Source organism: Amaranthus tricolor, chromosome 4, assembly GCF_026212465.1.
Source record: "Amaranthus tricolor cultivar Red isolate AtriRed21 chromosome 4, ASM2621246v1, whole genome shotgun sequence".
Taxonomy (NCBI): Eukaryota; Viridiplantae; Streptophyta; class Magnoliopsida; order Caryophyllales; family Amaranthaceae; genus Amaranthus; species Amaranthus tricolor.
In genome coordinates this window covers 1,160,633-1,177,840 of record NC_080050.1, presented here as the reverse complement: position 1 = coordinate 1,177,840, position 17,208 = coordinate 1,160,633, and the positions used below count along the sequence as shown (strand labels likewise).

Genomic DNA, 17,208 nt, shown 5'->3' with positions numbered 1-17,208 from the left:
ATTATGTCAGAAGTTAGCGTCTGATAGTAACTCTTAAAATGATTAAGTGAAAAACAAGGCAAACAAGGTATATTGTAAGAAAATGAAAATAAGAGTAGTTACACTAAATATTTATATAGTTATTTTTATTAAAAGAAAAAGTATTGTATTCTAGCTAGTAATTTGAAATAGTTAAAAGAAAATAGTTACAAACTTAATAAAACGGATGAAATAAATGGAGAGACGAGTAAATCATGCTGATATGATGAGCTGATCACGGTAATAATGCACAGGTAGACAGCGTCCAACTCAACACAGCTAGGCTAGGCTAAAGCTAAGGCTCAGGCTAATCTGCTAAAGCTTGCTGTTGTATAGGCGGGTAATTTGCTGGACTCGATCCATTTGGCTCAAAAAAACAGACAGATTTAGACAATAATTTAGAAAAAAACAAAATTTATATCTGAATAGGTAATACCCGCCTGTTAAGTTGAATGTGCGGGTAATGACACATAATACCTACTAATAAACCCGCCCGCCCATTTATTTTATAAATATACTTCTACAATTTTTTAAATTTTTTATTTTAAAATTATATATAAGAAGATACAATACTCCTAATGCCCAAACTCTAATTAAGTCCACAGACTTACTTTGATAGTCCAACAATGTGAATATATAGAGTTTTAACTTCATTACCTTATGTATTCCTCTTGCACCGTCGTAAAAGTGCCTCATCTTTTAAGAATATTTTAATTTGAAGTCTTTTGGACAATACTTTGTATTATTTTGCTAAAAAAGAGGTCGGGTTGCGGCAAAAATATAAGGACTGCAATGGGCGGCGAATTTTTGAAAAATTGAGCCCGCAAATAAATTTTTATAAGTATGTCTAGTTTGCTATCCGTCTAAATCCATCCATCAACACCTCTACTTCAATTATACTCCTGACTCTTTTATTTCAAGTATTTTATCATTTAAGTGAAAAAAATATATCGTTTCAAATGATATTAAATGCACGAGACGAATGAGTAGAGCTGTAAAAAAAGGTTCACTATTTTAGCCTATTCGAAGTAAAGTGTTCAACTCAGCTTTGGATATGGAGGTCTAAATATGATCCAGATATATTCCCTTTGTTCTCATGTATTATTTTCTTAACTAGTATTCAATTTAAGAAAAAAGAAATATGTATATGAATTTTTATGTTTTATAAAAGTTAAAATATATTCGTATTAGATTTTATTATGTATAAAAGTTTATGATTATAGGAGGCCTAAAAACATACATTGAAACCCGTAATAAGCAAAATGGAAAACTAAAGCGCTTCTGATTTTACACCATCTAACATCCATCGCACTCTACATCATATACTTTCTATGTCTCTTTCAAATAACGTCATTTGACTTAAAAAACTCACATATAATATCAAATAATATCATTTTAGAAGGACAAAAAGTATCAATTACTTAGTATCTGCTATGTCTTAAAAAATATTTCGCTTTTATTTGTTTTTTGATAAATTTTCAAATGAAACAGTTTTATAGTAAAAACATATATATGTTGTTTGACAAGCTTTTGGTATTTGAAAATTGAAAATGATAGAAGTTTTAAATTTGGACCAACAATGATGCTCTTTCAAAATATTGATGATCAACAACTAACATTAAGCCACAAAATTGGAGATTGTAGAATACAACACAATCTACTAATCTAGTGTTAAAAAAATGTTTAGAAACCAAACATTATTACTTGTGACATTTTATAGTATACCAAAGTTCTAATCACACAAGTATTAGCAAAAATGAAAATTATACCCCACTTAATCAGTGATTAATTCAGTTAATCACAACATGATTGGAAATTAATACCACTTCCATTGATTAAATCTCAGCCGTTATCTACCATTCTCTAAATCCAACGCATCAGAAGTACTGATGTGTAACTTCTTCTGAAACCCTAAACCACAGAGAATAACTCCCCCTTTTCCCGCCATTTCTCTCCCATTCAACTCTTTCAGAACACCACTCGACTCGGACGAGTTCGACGCTGTTGACTCAGTACCATCAGAATTATCCACTGAGTCACCACCGCATGACTCGCTCTCTGAACTCAAATCAGATAATCCACGCCGATGATGATTCTTCCGATGACGATTTTTCTTGACGGAATCTCCCAAAAACTCACGGTAACCAATCGCTGAGATTCCAGAAAGTGTAGAGCCTACTTCAGACAATCCATCAATCGCCATAACTCCAACATTCAAAACTCCATGGAATCTTCCAGAAGGTCGTCGAATTTGAAGCGCAACACAGTAATGAACACCGGTTTGAAGAGGAAATGGGAAGTTTCCGAGAAGACAACGTACACAACCAAGAAGATTATCTTTCAAAACACCGACTGAAAAAATTTCAACCATAAAAGACGAATTCTCCGAAGAAAGAAATTCGTCCGAAACTTTGAAAATAAATTTGTCATTCCAATTAGGGTTTTCAGCATTGAGTTTGTCGATTCGAGTTCGAAGCTTAATGGAAGAAGGATCAAGGTAAACAATGGCGTAGGTTTGTAGACGGCGTATGTTACCGGAAGGTGGTTTTAGGTTTTGAACTGAAATTAAGTTGATTTCGAGAAAATGGTTTGATTCTTGTTGTTGCTGATGATGATGTCGTGGTGGAAGAGGCGCAGGAGATTTCATTTCTTTCTAGAAGATTCTTCAAAGAAATCAAGGAAAGAGAGGATTATAAAGTCGGTGATTTGGACGCAGTAATGGCAGTTTCGTCGCCGGTGACGGTGCTTTGACGGCGGCGAAGTTGATCTACCGGCGAAAGAAACGCCAATTAGGAGAGGAAAGAGATGGAGTGGATAATATACGATTGTTTTTGAAATGGTTTCTTTATGAGTTCTTTCTCCATTGTAATTTCTAAATTCCCTACTCAACTTTTGAAATTTGATTTTAGTATATAAAAAAAATTAGTTTAATTGGATTTTGGTGATAAAAATGAGCAAATATTCTTAATTGCAGGATCTATTTAATGACATTGAATAATAAAATATTATTATTGCAAAGACCGTTAAATACAAAAAAAGACTACGAACTTAAATGAATATTTCTTCTGTTCTAACATCAATTAATTAAAATATTTTCTTGCCTCATCTCAATTATTTTATTGTTATAATAAATTAATAGATTCGATTTGACTATATAAATTAAATTACTTTTAGTGGTTGTTTACATTGGTTCTTCTTTTTCATTCATTTCGATATTTTATAATTTTAATATGCAAGTGTTAAAGTGTACAACAATGCTAAAATCTTAATCCTTTATACCCTTTCTATTTATACCCTTAGATAATTTTCAATTTTTTCTCGCATATTTTAAAATTGCGAAATTACAAATTTCTGCTTGAGGCACATAAATATTTACTCAGAACACGTAAAAAAATCGGAGACAACCATGGTTTTACTATTAATTACCTTTTTATTATCAACAAAATATCAGAGTCATATGATATAGTAATATATGTCTATAATGAATTAAAAAAAAGCCAAATTCACTGATGAAATAAAATGAAAATCACTTTATCTAGTTTTCTATTTTTGATTTAATTTTTTTGAAAAAAACTGAAAATTATACACAAAATATGATAGCCAACGACCCTAGATTGTCCAATTAATGGAATATCTTTGAATTAAACTAAAAAATATTTTGAAAGTTTAACTACATAAGATTTTACAAACAATTATATTACCTAACATAACATAAAATTGAAATTTGTTATCAAATTAAGCGTCAAATAATTTATACTTTCTTTGTTCTATTATACTAACATTTTATTTTTTTACGTTATCAAATACCTTATTTTGATTAAAGTTATATGTAACTAAAAATTATAATAAATTATTATTATAAAAATAATATACTCTTAGAAAGATAAAAATAATATAATATTATTAAAAGGATGTTCAAATTTCACATATATTATACCGTGTTAAATAATAATTAATGGATATATACTTCCAAAAAGTATTTTCTAGTTGGCTATTTTAAAGAAACTTAGAGGTGCTTGTTATCAAAATCCTAACTAAAATTAGCTCGAATACGAAAAATGAGAAAATATAAATAAAATATAAATGAACTCGTTAATAAAATCTTACTAAAATTAGGTCGAATACGAAAAATGAGAAGATATAACTGAAATAAAAATATTTGTATAAGAAACATTGACAATTATACAACCATTTGCAGTTTATTAATCACATTCAGTTCATACACAACAATTACACAGATACCCTCAAAGACACAAGTAGAAGTACAAGTGTGACTATGATACCATACCCATTGGCCTCTCCCTTGGTGAGCCACTAGCAGATTTCCCGCAAGTCGGCCGAGACAGTTTAACTCTTGGATGCCTAGTCGATTTTGCTTTCTTCGTTTTAGCGAGCTTCTTCTCCAAGTTTTTCAACTTCCCGTTCAGGTTCGATATATCTTCTTGCTGCTGTTTGCCAGACACAAGTAGCTTTTCGAGCAACTCTCTAAGCCTCTCGTTTTCTTTTACTACATTCTCATCGATCTGCACCTCATTTTTGGTTGCGAAAACTGAATCATGATCCTCCACTGATCTTCCGACTGTTACATTTTCTTCTTTAGATTCCTGCACGTTAGATTCAGAAACAGCAAGTTCAGGATTCAGAGTTTCAGAGCTCGTCTGATTTTCACTGCTTAAAGGCTCTATTGTATTGCTGTGATCACTTTCAGGATCTGTGAGAGGTATCGTGTCTGTAAAACATTCCACACTTCCTGCTTCTTCTGATTGCTTCGCAACTTCATAGACTTTCAGAGGTGGGATTTCACTCTTTTCGTCTAACTGAACTCTCGTTTTAGCCACAGAGGCCTCTACGTCATCAGCCAAATCTGGCAGCCGTTCGCTTGCACCATCCTCAATAACTGATATCTCAATATTTGTCGGATCACTAGTGGAGCCAAATTCCGGGTTGCTCATAGTCTCCTCGCTAGATTTTTCAAGGGGGACATGATTTTCATGCTCGATGAGTACAATGTCCTTATCACCCACTCCCAAACTCTTCTGAAGGTGGTCCAGCTCTTGATCTTTAATCGAAATTTTTGAAGTTTCATCCTCAGCTAGCTCCTTGCCATCATCATTGGCAGCATCGCGAGACAGTTCTTCACTAGGCAAAGTGAGCTTTGAACAATCAAGATGATCATCATGAGGCTGTTCTTCACTAGGAGAAATGATCTCAGAACAGCTACAATCATGGTCTATCAGTGGTGACCTCTCCTTTCCATCTTCCTCCGTAGATTCTCGAAGTAGGTGATTATATGTTTCCTCGACCTCATCCCCAGCAACCACATCGGTCTGCATTACTGTTTCTCTGACACCGCTAACGTCAGCCAAAGACCCTTCCTTAATATCTTGCGGGGGTTCTAATGACAACCTGTCTTCTTGATCCTTGTTTGCAGATACCAAATCATTCTGTACTTGCACTTCTAGGTTCCCATCACTATCCACAGTAACTGGAGACTCCTCAACAACATCCCGAGGCAGTTCAGAAAGCAGTTCGGCTACTTGATCCTCATTCTCAGAGGTTATATACATTTGTTCTTTTGTCTCATCGACAGGGCTTGCATGTATTATAGACTTCTCTGATTCCGTTTGTGAATGTTCCTGGACAATTTCACTTGGATCAAGTACCGTTTCTTTCATTTCTGAACCCAAGCAAGAAGCTGCAACATCCTCATCAATACTTCCCAATGACACCGAGACCACCGTATCATCTTGAAGGTTTTGAGAATCTATATTTACAGGTAATAATTCTATGATTTCCTTTTTCTCTGAATCACATTCCTCATAATCACAAGTAGGAAGCTGGCCCGAGCCGATTCCCTCTCTTTCCGACACTTTTGTGATCCTGTAATCATTAGGGCTTGAGACTTTAGACGGTGTTTCATTATTATCAAACCCCTCTTGAAAAGCAGGGCATTTGGAATTTTTGTCATCAACTTCTGCAGTTGCGGAATTCAGCGTCAGTGGCACGAACTTCTGGCTCATTATAGAGTCGAGCTTCTCTTGTAAAATAATCAACTCTTTCGCTACAGATCTCCTAACATCTCGGATACTTTCATGCATCCCCTAAACAGATACAAAACGATAGTAAGCATCGAGTAATTTGCACAAATAGAAAAAGATGCATCAAATAACTCATGAGAAAAAATTCAACCAGAAACCACTAGGTCGCTTACATACCTGTATAGAATCCAGCTTCAGCAGCAGCCCCATTATCATCTCCCCAATAACCGCTTTCTCCTTGTCATCTACAGCCTTGCGAGACTCAAGATCTTCAATCTTCCTCTTCACCTGTGAAACACCTTCAGAAACTTCCGCAATTTGTTTGAGCTTCTTTAGTGGTTCCGATTTTCTGACATCATATCCATGGTATGCAGACTGGATTGTAACTGCTGCTTCAACTTCTGACATGACTTTTCTTTCCCTTCTGCTTCCTTGCTGAGATTCAGTCTCTTTTGCTGCTTGTGGTTCCTGAGCTTGTGATATGTCATTGCTGCTCTTAGTATCTTTGGCCTTATGACTATTTGTCTGCTGCACTGTATTTTTTTCCTCAACACTACCTGCCTCACCAACAGTGTGAGATACTTCAGAATTAGTCTGGATGGGTGCCTTCTCCTCCACACCCTTAACTTTTATTTCCTTCGGAAGCTGGTTACTAACATCCCCAACCTTATGTTCTTCAGAAGCCTGCAGTTTTTTGTCACCAGGGGGGCTAGGAGATCTTGAGCTACCGTTACCATTTTTCTTCCTTGGTGGATCAACTCTCAAACAGATTGGTGGTAGCTTAGACTTCTTAGTCGGGGATGACGGCTTTGCTTTCCCCACTTGTGCTTCACCACCCTTATGCACTTCCTCTTTTTTTGAGAACTTAGGAACAGAATCTTCGAGCTGCTTCACAGGAATTGTTTTTACATTGCTCTTTTTCTCAGATGCGACAGGTCCCTTTTTACCACCATCATCTCCTGATGTAATCTTTCCCTTCTCTTCTTCATTCTGAAGATGTTCAATCTTCCTTGGGACGACATTTAAAGTAGATGAAGAATCTTCTGCAGTTGATCCACCAGAAGTGTTCTCTGCTAAGCCCTTCGGATGATCCTTCAATAATCCATCAAAAGGCATCCAAATAATAGGATAAGACACTTGCTTATTTTGATCTTCCTTCTCCACATCTGGAGCCTTTTTTACCTCCTTGCTTCTATCATCTTGGTCATGACTTTTCCTCGTCTTTCCACCTCCCATCAGTTGACTGATGCTATTCATGTCCAGAGGAAACCATCCATACCTTTGGTTCGGATGATCTTCTACCAATGCTATCTGGTGAGGCTTCCCACCTTCACCATTCTGTGCTTCTGTGTCAACAGATCTCTTGTGCACCTGAGGATTCTTTACATAAGGAAGCACTTGCTGTCCATTAGCTGCATTTTCAAGCTTTCTTGGTAGCTCTTTGTTCATCGTAAACCCAGGAGGAATCCACAGGAGCGGATATGAGAAGTTGTTTGCCCCCGGGGCAACGAATGACTCACTTTTCTTTGTCTCCACTTCAGGCTCCTGCTCTTCGATCTTGATATTATTATGTCTTTTCACATTACATGAATGGTTTGGGCATTCACAGCAATAAAATTCACCTCTTGGTACACTCTTGTCAAATTCATATCTAGGTGGTACCTCCATGGAATAATGTGACAGAGGATCATAATACATGGGGTAAGATTGAGGGTAAGGAGGATAGCCACCGCAACAGTGATTATAAGCTGGAGGCATTGATGGCGGGAGGTGAGAGCATGGTGGTCTGAAATCGTAATATATTGGACGCTGGCCATGAGTGCAACAATTATGGCACTGCATCGGTGGAACTGGATAACCATGATTGTGATGCCATGGTTCATTGGTGCAAGAGGAACTTGATGGGCCTTCTTTGATTTGAGGAGAAACGGCTTCCCAGCTAGGATGATAATATTGAGAGGAGGGCATTTGGTTTGTCCGATAAGGGTATGTGTTCATGCCTCGATAGACTGGAAACATTCTCACCAGACCAAAAAACACTGTCCTGAATAAGTTGACAATGTCACTTGAAACTGCAAAAATAAGGCAATACTGTTAGTAACCCCTTGCACAATGTGATAGATGAATTGCAAATAAACACATAAGCAAACAACAATCAACCAAACGACGCAGTATATATTTTGATGGCATGAATAATACATGTATATTGCATACAATGCTAAGTGAAAAATAAGAACACCCATTGCAGTTGAAAAAATGTCTCCATCTAAACATCTCTGCTTGACACTCCTAAGTTTCCTTCCATGACTTTACACAGCATCTAGTATTGAAAACAACAGAATCTTTTAGATTGTGTTTGTGTGGGAGGGATGTCATTCTCCAATCTTGAACATATGTTTCCCATATGAACTCCCAATACACAAGTAAGTAGTACATTTTCCTATCCATAAAGACCATCCTCATCTCCTTCCTCCCATCCAACTCCACAGGATCTTTTCGGAGAAATATTATTCTCTAGTTCTAAACATAACTTTCCCAAACGTATGAACTATTTCCTATGTAGCATGTAACAAGGGATGCAGCACTTCCTTCCTAATTCCTAACCTTGAGAACACCCTTGTTTCCTTCCTCCCAAGAGGGCAAGTCCTATCTACTACACACTTAAATAATATATTTTAGAATGTGTTTGTTTGGGAGGAATCGTTCTCCAATTTTAAACATGAGCTTCCTAACAAAAACTGTTTCCTATGTAACAATGAATTCTGCATATTAGTCCTACCATTGAGACCACCTTCTCCTCTCCTACCTTCCATCTACCCCCCCTCCATTTTCTTTGTTATACATACTCTCTGTTTCAATCAAGAAGCTAACACAGGAAATTGAGCATTAGCAGCTTTTCCAATTCAAAGGAACCCCTTATAGAAAATCATTTACCTTAAATAGTTAGGAATTCAATAAAATTGAATAAGAGATAAGAATGACTGCAGAAGGTTGGCAACCACCACACTTCATGCATAGAAGGTTAGAATAACAACCATTTAAGGGCACAATGACACAGGAAACAACTAGAGACCTTAAAGTCGATTTACAATCTTTTTGCAGGAACTAATATTCACATTGTCTGAAATTACAACAGTTTTCCAAGCAGAACTTTTATTAAAGGTATCCACCTTCTGTTACATCACTCAACAGCCTTGAAAAAAAACTAGTCATCAACCATTATCATTTGGAAAAGATGATGGCTTTTCTTACAGAACTTCATATAAAACACAAGGCATAGAATTTTAGCATAGGAGTCTCACCGATCAACAGTGGACTTTAATCTGTTATTGAAAAAGATTTACCCTTTCCACAAAGAGTGTAAGTTGTGACTTCAAATCATATCTTAGACGTAGATAATGAAGGTTTGGGTATGCATCATGAATGAGGAAGCACTGGTGTTGCATCGGTGAATCTGGTGATGCATTGTTAGGGCAGGGACATCTCATTGAGATGAAAACATATAAGATCACATACATTCATTCAAGACAGGGTGTCGATGCCCTTGCTATGGTCATCATAACACGTTAAGACGGGTCATTACTTATCCTTTTTGCTGGAATGATTATGGTTCAATGGTAGCTTTTGCATATGAAGAGCCACAAAATTAGGTCTTTGAGTGGAAGTTACCCCTGATAAGTTATACCTTTATGAGTGAAATCATTAAAAAAACCTCGGGTTTAATCTCTTGTAAACTTTCTTGACTGAGTGATTTCATTTGACGGCTTTTCTCGCCTCTCGAAATAGTTTTACCTTCTCTTATTTGTCATCTTCATTCTTGTTCCGTTAAAGAGCAATTGCTCAAACTTATATTGTAGACATAAACCTTAAATTGTTGGGTACAAATTACAAAACCCGATTATATTAAAATAATACCAACATTTGATTGATTTTAGAGCGTAAGGTAAATGGGAAGAGTTGCTCGTGCCATATAATAACGTTAATTAGCAGAATTGAAGATCAACACCCGCACAAATAATTAATTTAACATGATTTTCCCGTCTAACAGTCAAACTAACAGAGAAAAAAATCAAATCAAACGAAGCCTAAACAAAAAAACAAATAGGATAAAGCAATTAAATTTAAAGAATTACATTTTTTTTCCTAGTAATTTCCAGCCCATCATCAACATCATCAAGTTCTACTGAAAGAAATACCATTAAAGCTCCAAAAATTCAGAAAAAGTTACCAGAAATAGCTCTGTGAAATGCAAAATGAACCAATATTCTCCAGATAATCATAAAAAAACCAATGCAATCAAGAATTTCTACACTAGTTTCAAACGTTTAGCATACTGAAATCAATAACCTAAATTGAAAAAGTAAATCGAAAAGAGAACACTTACAGCTTAATTAAGCACACAGACGAAATAATTACAAACAACCGCCGAACAATCCGCAACTCCAAATGAGTCAGTAAACAGTTCAAATCGATCCACAAACCCAGAAAAATTGATTGAAAGTTTTCTTTGAAAGCTTTTTTTAGTTTTTGAATTTTGGCGATGGACGATAATTTTTTCCTTTAGATAGAGATATCTGAAATGGGATCTTCCGGAAAGTATTTATTTAAAGGAAATGATGAACAAGTGCGAGAAGGAGCTCGAAAGAGATATTCAACCGTTAAGGTGGTTCCAGATTGTTCCCGCGACATTTGTCTCTCGATTTTTCTTTTAATTCACTCGATTCTAGAAACTATAATATAAAAATCTATCGTTTTCGTTGATATTTTTAGATCTTTTATTTAATAAAAAATTATCACAACAGCTAGTCTTTTGAGAGATGTATCTCAAACCTAGTCCATTAAAAGATTAATGTCTACTTACCGTTACTTACATTATTCTTGATGCTACTTGCATATCCTTAATGTCTACTTTCAATATCTTAAATATCTACTTACATTATTTTTAATGTATACTTACAATATTTTAAAAAATATATAATGGGTTGACCCACAAAGAGACCGTCTCTCACATAATTTGTGTTATCACAATTATAAATGTTCGCTAATTTTTTAATATAAAATTAAATTTTTAATTAAATATGAATTATACCAACACTTAGTGGTTGATTTTTAAAATAAGATCAAATTTTGTTAAATTATAGTTTTATCTTTGTTTTTTGTGAAATTTTTGTCAAATAATCTGTGATAAACAAAAGTTAGTATTATTTAAGATAATACTTTCTCTACTTTCATTTTTTTCTTATTGACTTTTTGCGTTTATTTAAATGTAAATTTTTTTAAAAGTTAAATAATTTTAAATGCGAGTTTTTAAAAATTCTAAAAAGTTGATATTTATAAATATATATTAAAACAAATCTATCAATATCCTACATAAATATGTTTTTCATACAGATCATGAAAAATCATGGTCAAAGTTTTATACTAAAATTTGTAAATTTTATTTAAAAAAACATATGAAAACGGGAGAATAACATCTCATTTGGTATTATTTATTATTAAATAAAAATTTGTCTTACTATAGGAAAATTAGTGAATCATATCATATACTGAATTACTGATATACCTATTATAATCCAAGAATAATTATGGCACGTGTCATGCTAATGAAAATGATTTTACCGCTCAAAACCATTCTATTACCTAATACTTCATAGTAATATGATACTGCCACGTGAGTTAGACTATACAAATTACAACTCCCCCACCTTAATAATAATAATAATAATAATAATAATAATAATAATAATAATAATGACTTCATAGTTATTCTCTCACCTTAATGTATACACTTGGACATTTTAAATTTTATGAAAACAACGGAAATTACAAAGCAACAATCCACAAACTAAATTCTAACATTTCATAATCCAACCAAAGGGTTGAATGCTTTGATAATTGAAACCTTTGATATGTTTTCAACAATATTTAAAGTCCTAAATCAATTTTATTTTCGTGTTCGTAATACAATTATAAATAATTGTCTTTGATTCCATTAAAATACTTTACGTAGTTACATTAAATTCAAAATTTTAAAACATTCGTTAACAAATTAAAATTACTAATATTAAACTTTTATTGCATATAATTTTTTTCAAGGTAAAAAATTACATATCCTGTGCATAGCACGGGTAAATATCTAGTGTTTGTATAATTTATGACACTTTTCCTAGTGTTATTTAATTAGCAAATACTTTTGGTTATATGCATGTTCAATCTAAGGTGTATGTCTTTTTCAATTACCATTATGTTTGTTTTTGGTGAAAATTAGTATAATGAGAAATTAGGTTAGATAATTGATAAAAAAAATTATTTGATGATAGATATGTGTGGTTAATATGAAAAAATAATAAAATTGTGGATGTGATTAAAAGGGAAGATGAGTCCATTACCAAAAAAAGAAATAGGTGCAAAACCAATTAAAAATATTAAAATGAAAAGTAGTATCGATTAAGAAGGACAAAGAGAGTAGTTTTGAGAATAAGTGTTGGCTATTTAGTCATAGTTATTAACCCAATATCTCGCACAAATTAGGGTCAGAAAGATGAAAGGTAGCAGACAAATCGTACTCGTACCTTCTCCAAGGAAAGTGCAAAGAAGAAAACACCCACTCAAATAATCCCCAAAAGGATGGTCCATGCAAAGAGAAATATGAGTGTTATACATATCGCCTGAAAAGACACCTACAACAACAAACTACATTAAAATTTTAATTGAACAATAATGAAGGTAAATGAGTAGCACATAATAAGGTAACTATACCACAAATACAAGGGTGAACATCTATAAGACTTTTCACCATTCTCAGTGGTGCATATCCAATCTTCCACTTTACATGTGCAAACCAATCAAAGTATAAATCATAAATATGAGAATTTTAAGTTAACTGTTTTCCTTTCATCTTTATAATAAAAGTTAATTTTAATTCATAACAAATAATCAATTCCTTTTTTTGCTAGTAGAGATTATTAACCTACCACTAAATTAATAAGATTCAAATTCAAATTTAAAAAAATTATACATTCCACAACTACGAAGAGGTCTTAGTAAATAAAAGTGATTTGTAAAATTAATAAATCACCTAATGTAGTGTTTGGGAACAAGTGTTTTATTTTAAATTATGGATTTTAATTATAAAATCATCAATGAAGAATTTGAAAATGACAAGGTTTGGGTAGTCATTTTCAAATCCTCAATTTTAACTACTTTAAAAACAATTGTGGAATTTGATCCAAATCCAAATTTGAAAATTTTTGAATTGCCAAACACTAGATTTAAGCCAATTCCAATTTTTCAAATGAAATCATTGTTGTCAAATATAGCATAATAGAATTTAATATTTACTGTTGGTCTTGCGCGAGACCGCCTCAATATGAGACGATAGCCCAATCAGCCCAATCAGCCCAAACATAATTTTTCTCAATATGCGCTCAAGTTTTGATTTATTTAAGTTCATAATTGATACCTTTAAGGTCAAAATTAATTTTTCAATTGATCATTTCAAGGTCAGAATTGATCATTTTTAGATCAAAATTGAACTTTTTTATAACAAAGCAGCGAAGAATTCTTGATCATTTCCAAAAAGCATTCATTTAATGGATCATTTTAAGGTCTTAATTGATCATTTTTAGATCAAATTGAAATTTTTATAACAAAGTAGCCATGAGCTCTGATCATTTCCAAGAGCATTCATTGAATCATTTGGCAAAACATAACTCGAGATCGACACTTCCTCCGCCTTTACATCAAGGATAAGCAAACACTATACTTACAACTTTATTTTCAAGTCCTAAATACTATCAAGGATGAAAGCGCAAGCCTCAAAGAGGTTTAACAAAGAAAAACAAATGAAAAATATAATGCAAAAATGAACACAAGTGTTTATGAGGTATCTTGAATACCTCCCCCTCAAATATAGCTTATTATAATGAATTCAACAATTACAAATATAATAAACCTCTCTTATCTTGAGAACAATCTCTCAAGATCACAAATACTAAAGCAAAGTAAGAACACTTTCAAGTTTCTAACAATGCAATAGCCCTCTTAACAATATGTGTGTTTGTGGTGAATGTTACTATGAGTGATGAATCCTATTTATAGCCAAGATATTCATCACTCTTAATATTCCCTCATAAATCACCATAAACATACATGTAACATCTCAATTAACATCCTAATTAACTATGACAATAAACATTATAGTAAACAATAGAGTAATGCACCACATAATTGCATAGTCACTTCACATTCTGACCAAAAACAGGATCCAATGTAGTCTGCTGGACTTCCGCTCGACCCGAGCCACTACCTCGCTCGGTCGAGCAAGCTTCCAGAGAAGCTACTGACTTGTTCTGCACACCTTGCTCGACCGAGCCAACACCGCTCGACCGGTCGAGCAATACTTTACTCAATCGAGCAATTGGTCGAGCCACTCACAGTCTGTTTCTCTTCTTGTTGCTTTGATCAAACAACTCTCATCAACCGTTCCAAACCTTAAACCACCCATATTCGACACATCTTTATCGACCCTCTCTAAAGTACAAGACAAAGCATGTTCGATTAAATGTTTAAAGTTAACGTCGTTATTAAGATTATTGGCACTTGCTTTAACAAAGGATAAGCAAACTATTGAGGAAAGAGCAATATCACCATTATTGATCGATAATTAAAGAGTACAAGTACTCTTATGTTCCATTATAATAATCATGTTGCATTGAATAAGAGTACTTATATGGCATATTGAATTGTGTAATGTTTTAAGACGATTATTGATAGTATTATTGACCATCCAGATTTGTTGCTTAAAGTTCATCCCATAACATAATAGAATAATACCATTTTATTAATTTTGTTATGAAATTGTGAAAATAGAACTATATTTAGGTAGAAATTGATCATTTTAACGTCAAAATTCAAAATTGAATTTTTTTTATTTTAACTTATCTGTTCAAGTTTAAAATTAATAAATGTCCAAAAACACTGGCAAAAACGAAGAAAAACATGTGAGGCTGCTACACGCACGAAATGAAGCGGCCCAAATTGACTCGGCCAAGTTTTTGGATAATATATTTATATCATCTCGTCTTATATGAGACCGTCTCACCATGAGACAGGTCCATATAATAGCACATTTCTTCATTGATTATTTTAAGATCATAAGTAATTATTTTAAGGGTATAAATAATCATTTTAAGACTATAAAAAATAATTATATTATATTAGAATTATCTGGTGATCCTTTAACGTCATAAGTGATCATTTTAAGACAAAAAAATATATATTGGGTTAGACCAATAGAAATGGTCTTACCGTAAGACCGTCTCATTTAAAAATTAGTGTATTTATATTTAATAATAGAATAAAAGTTTGGAAAATTTGTTGTGAATAATCCAACCTATTTTCAATTAACTGCCAATAATCATACCTTTTGAAATTTTTTTAATAATCTAACCTTTGCTTTCTGTTTATTGCCAATGGACCCTTTAAAAAATAATCTGCTATATTAGGTTAACTCTCATCTTCTCCTTCTTTATAATAATCCAACCTATTTACCATCACCTGCCAATAATCCCACCTTTTGAATTTTTTTTAATAATCAAACCTTTGTTTGCATTTTGTTGCTAGGTTTCCTTCAAAAAGCTAAATACTCAATTTTTCTCTGCCACTAGTTTATAATAATTCAACATAACTCATCCATACATGTTAAGCCTCTTTTAATTTTTTTAACACATTTTCTCTTTAATTATTATAAAAAAATCTACAATTTTTAAAATGCTCAATTTCTCTTTGGCATTGGCACTGATTAAAAAGGGTATTTTACAAAAACTTACGACTACTATTAATTTTTTATAATATTTTAACGTGTAAATTTCAACTTGATAAAGATAATATATAACGGGTTGGGTGTGGGTCAAGCGGGTTAAATTTTTGAACACCCCTATTTGATGGTATATGTATGTAAAGACAATTAGTATTTATGCAATGATCAACTTCATAAGTTTGGGAAGTAATAACTATTTTATTTAATTTCTTGATGGGTCTATTGGCAACAAACAAAAAGTAAAGGTCGAAAAACTAAATAAAATTTTAAAAGTGGGATTATTGGTTGGTAATGGAAAAGAAATTGGATTATTATAAAAACGGCCTCTCTCTTGAGAGACCGTCTTTTCTAAAGACAGTTCTCAAAAGCTCAGCCCATTATGTTAATTTAAAAAAAAAAACTAACGCACGCATGTAAGTGTAATGTGAAAAGTCGCATAATATATATTTGGAGTTATAACAACATTTATTTGGCGTTATAACATAATATGTTTGGTGTTATACCAACATATATTTGAGGATTATAACATAATTTATTTGGGATTATAACAAAATATATTTGAAACTATAACAATATATATATTTGAGGTTATAACATAATATATATATATGAGGTTTTAACAACATATATTTGTGGTTATAACATATTATATTTGGGGTTATAACATAATATATATTTGGGTATATAATAGTCTGTGTTTGAAGTTATAGTATTTTTATAACACCAAATACATTATGTTATAACCCCAAATGTATGTTGTTATAACTCCATATATATTATATTGTTACTTCAAATATACATTGTTACAACTCTAAATATATTATGTTATAACCCCAAATATATTATGTTATAACAAAAAATATATGTTGTTATAATCCCATATATATTATATGTTATAACCTCAAATATATATATTGTTATAACTTCAAATATATTATGTTATAATTCAAAATAAATTATATTAATAAACCCTAAATATATGCTGGTATAACACTAAATATGTTATGTTATATCCCAAAATAAATGTTGTTATAACCCTAAATATATTATGTGACTTTTTACATAGCACTTACACGCTGTGTTAGGTTTTTTTTTTTTAAATTAACATAAAAACGATTTTATGTAAGAATTGTTGTTATAAAAAAGGAAGAAGATAAGAGATAACTTGATATAATAGGTCATATCTTTAAAGGGTTTATTGGCAATAAACTAACTAAAAGCAAAGATTAAATTATTAAAAAATTTCCAGAAAATAAAATTATTAACAGGTAACTAAAAATAGATTAGATTATTCAGGACGATTGTTCCTAGTCTACTTAACACCGTAATCTT

The 17,208-nt window shown here is 32.5% G+C and overlaps 2 protein-coding genes across 2 annotated transcripts; both read right to left on the bottom strand.

Annotated features, from left to right (window-relative positions):
• Positions 1–1,617: 1,617 nt before the first annotated feature.
• LOC130811385 (uncharacterized) lies at positions 1,618–2,936 on the bottom strand. Its single transcript, XM_057677675.1, has one exon. The coding sequence runs from the start codon at positions 2,663–2,665 to the stop codon at positions 1,868–1,870; it is 798 nt and encodes a 265-aa protein (XP_057533658.1). The 5' UTR covers positions 2,666–2,936; the 3' UTR covers positions 1,618–1,867.
• A 1,223-nt stretch (positions 2,937–4,159) lies between these two features.
• Positions 4,160–10,762, bottom strand: LOC130811384 (BAG family molecular chaperone regulator 6). Its single transcript, XM_057677674.1, has 3 exons — positions 10,441–10,762; positions 6,234–8,128; positions 4,160–6,119 (listed from the first exon to the last, which is right to left on the bottom strand). The coding sequence occupies exons 2-3, from the start codon at positions 8,073–8,075 to the stop codon at positions 4,293–4,295; spliced, it is 3,669 nt and encodes a 1,222-aa protein (XP_057533657.1). The 5' UTR covers positions 8,076–8,128; positions 10,441–10,762; the 3' UTR covers positions 4,160–4,292.
• Between the last annotated feature and the right edge of the window lie 6,446 nt (positions 10,763–17,208).

Bases quoted from the DNA above. Each gene is read 5' to 3' on its own strand.
- LOC130811385 (XM_057677675.1), bottom strand. From the start codon at position 2,665: ATGAAATCTCCTGCGCCTCTTCCACCACGACATCATCATCAGCAACAA.
- LOC130811384 (XM_057677674.1), bottom strand. From the start codon at position 8,075: ATGTTTCCAGTCTATCGAGGCATGAACACATACCCTTATCGGACAAAC. The intron at 6,120-6,233 runs GTATGTAAGCGA...GTATCTGTTTAG, and splicing joins TGAAGCTGGATTCTATACAG to GGGATGCATGAAAGTATCCG.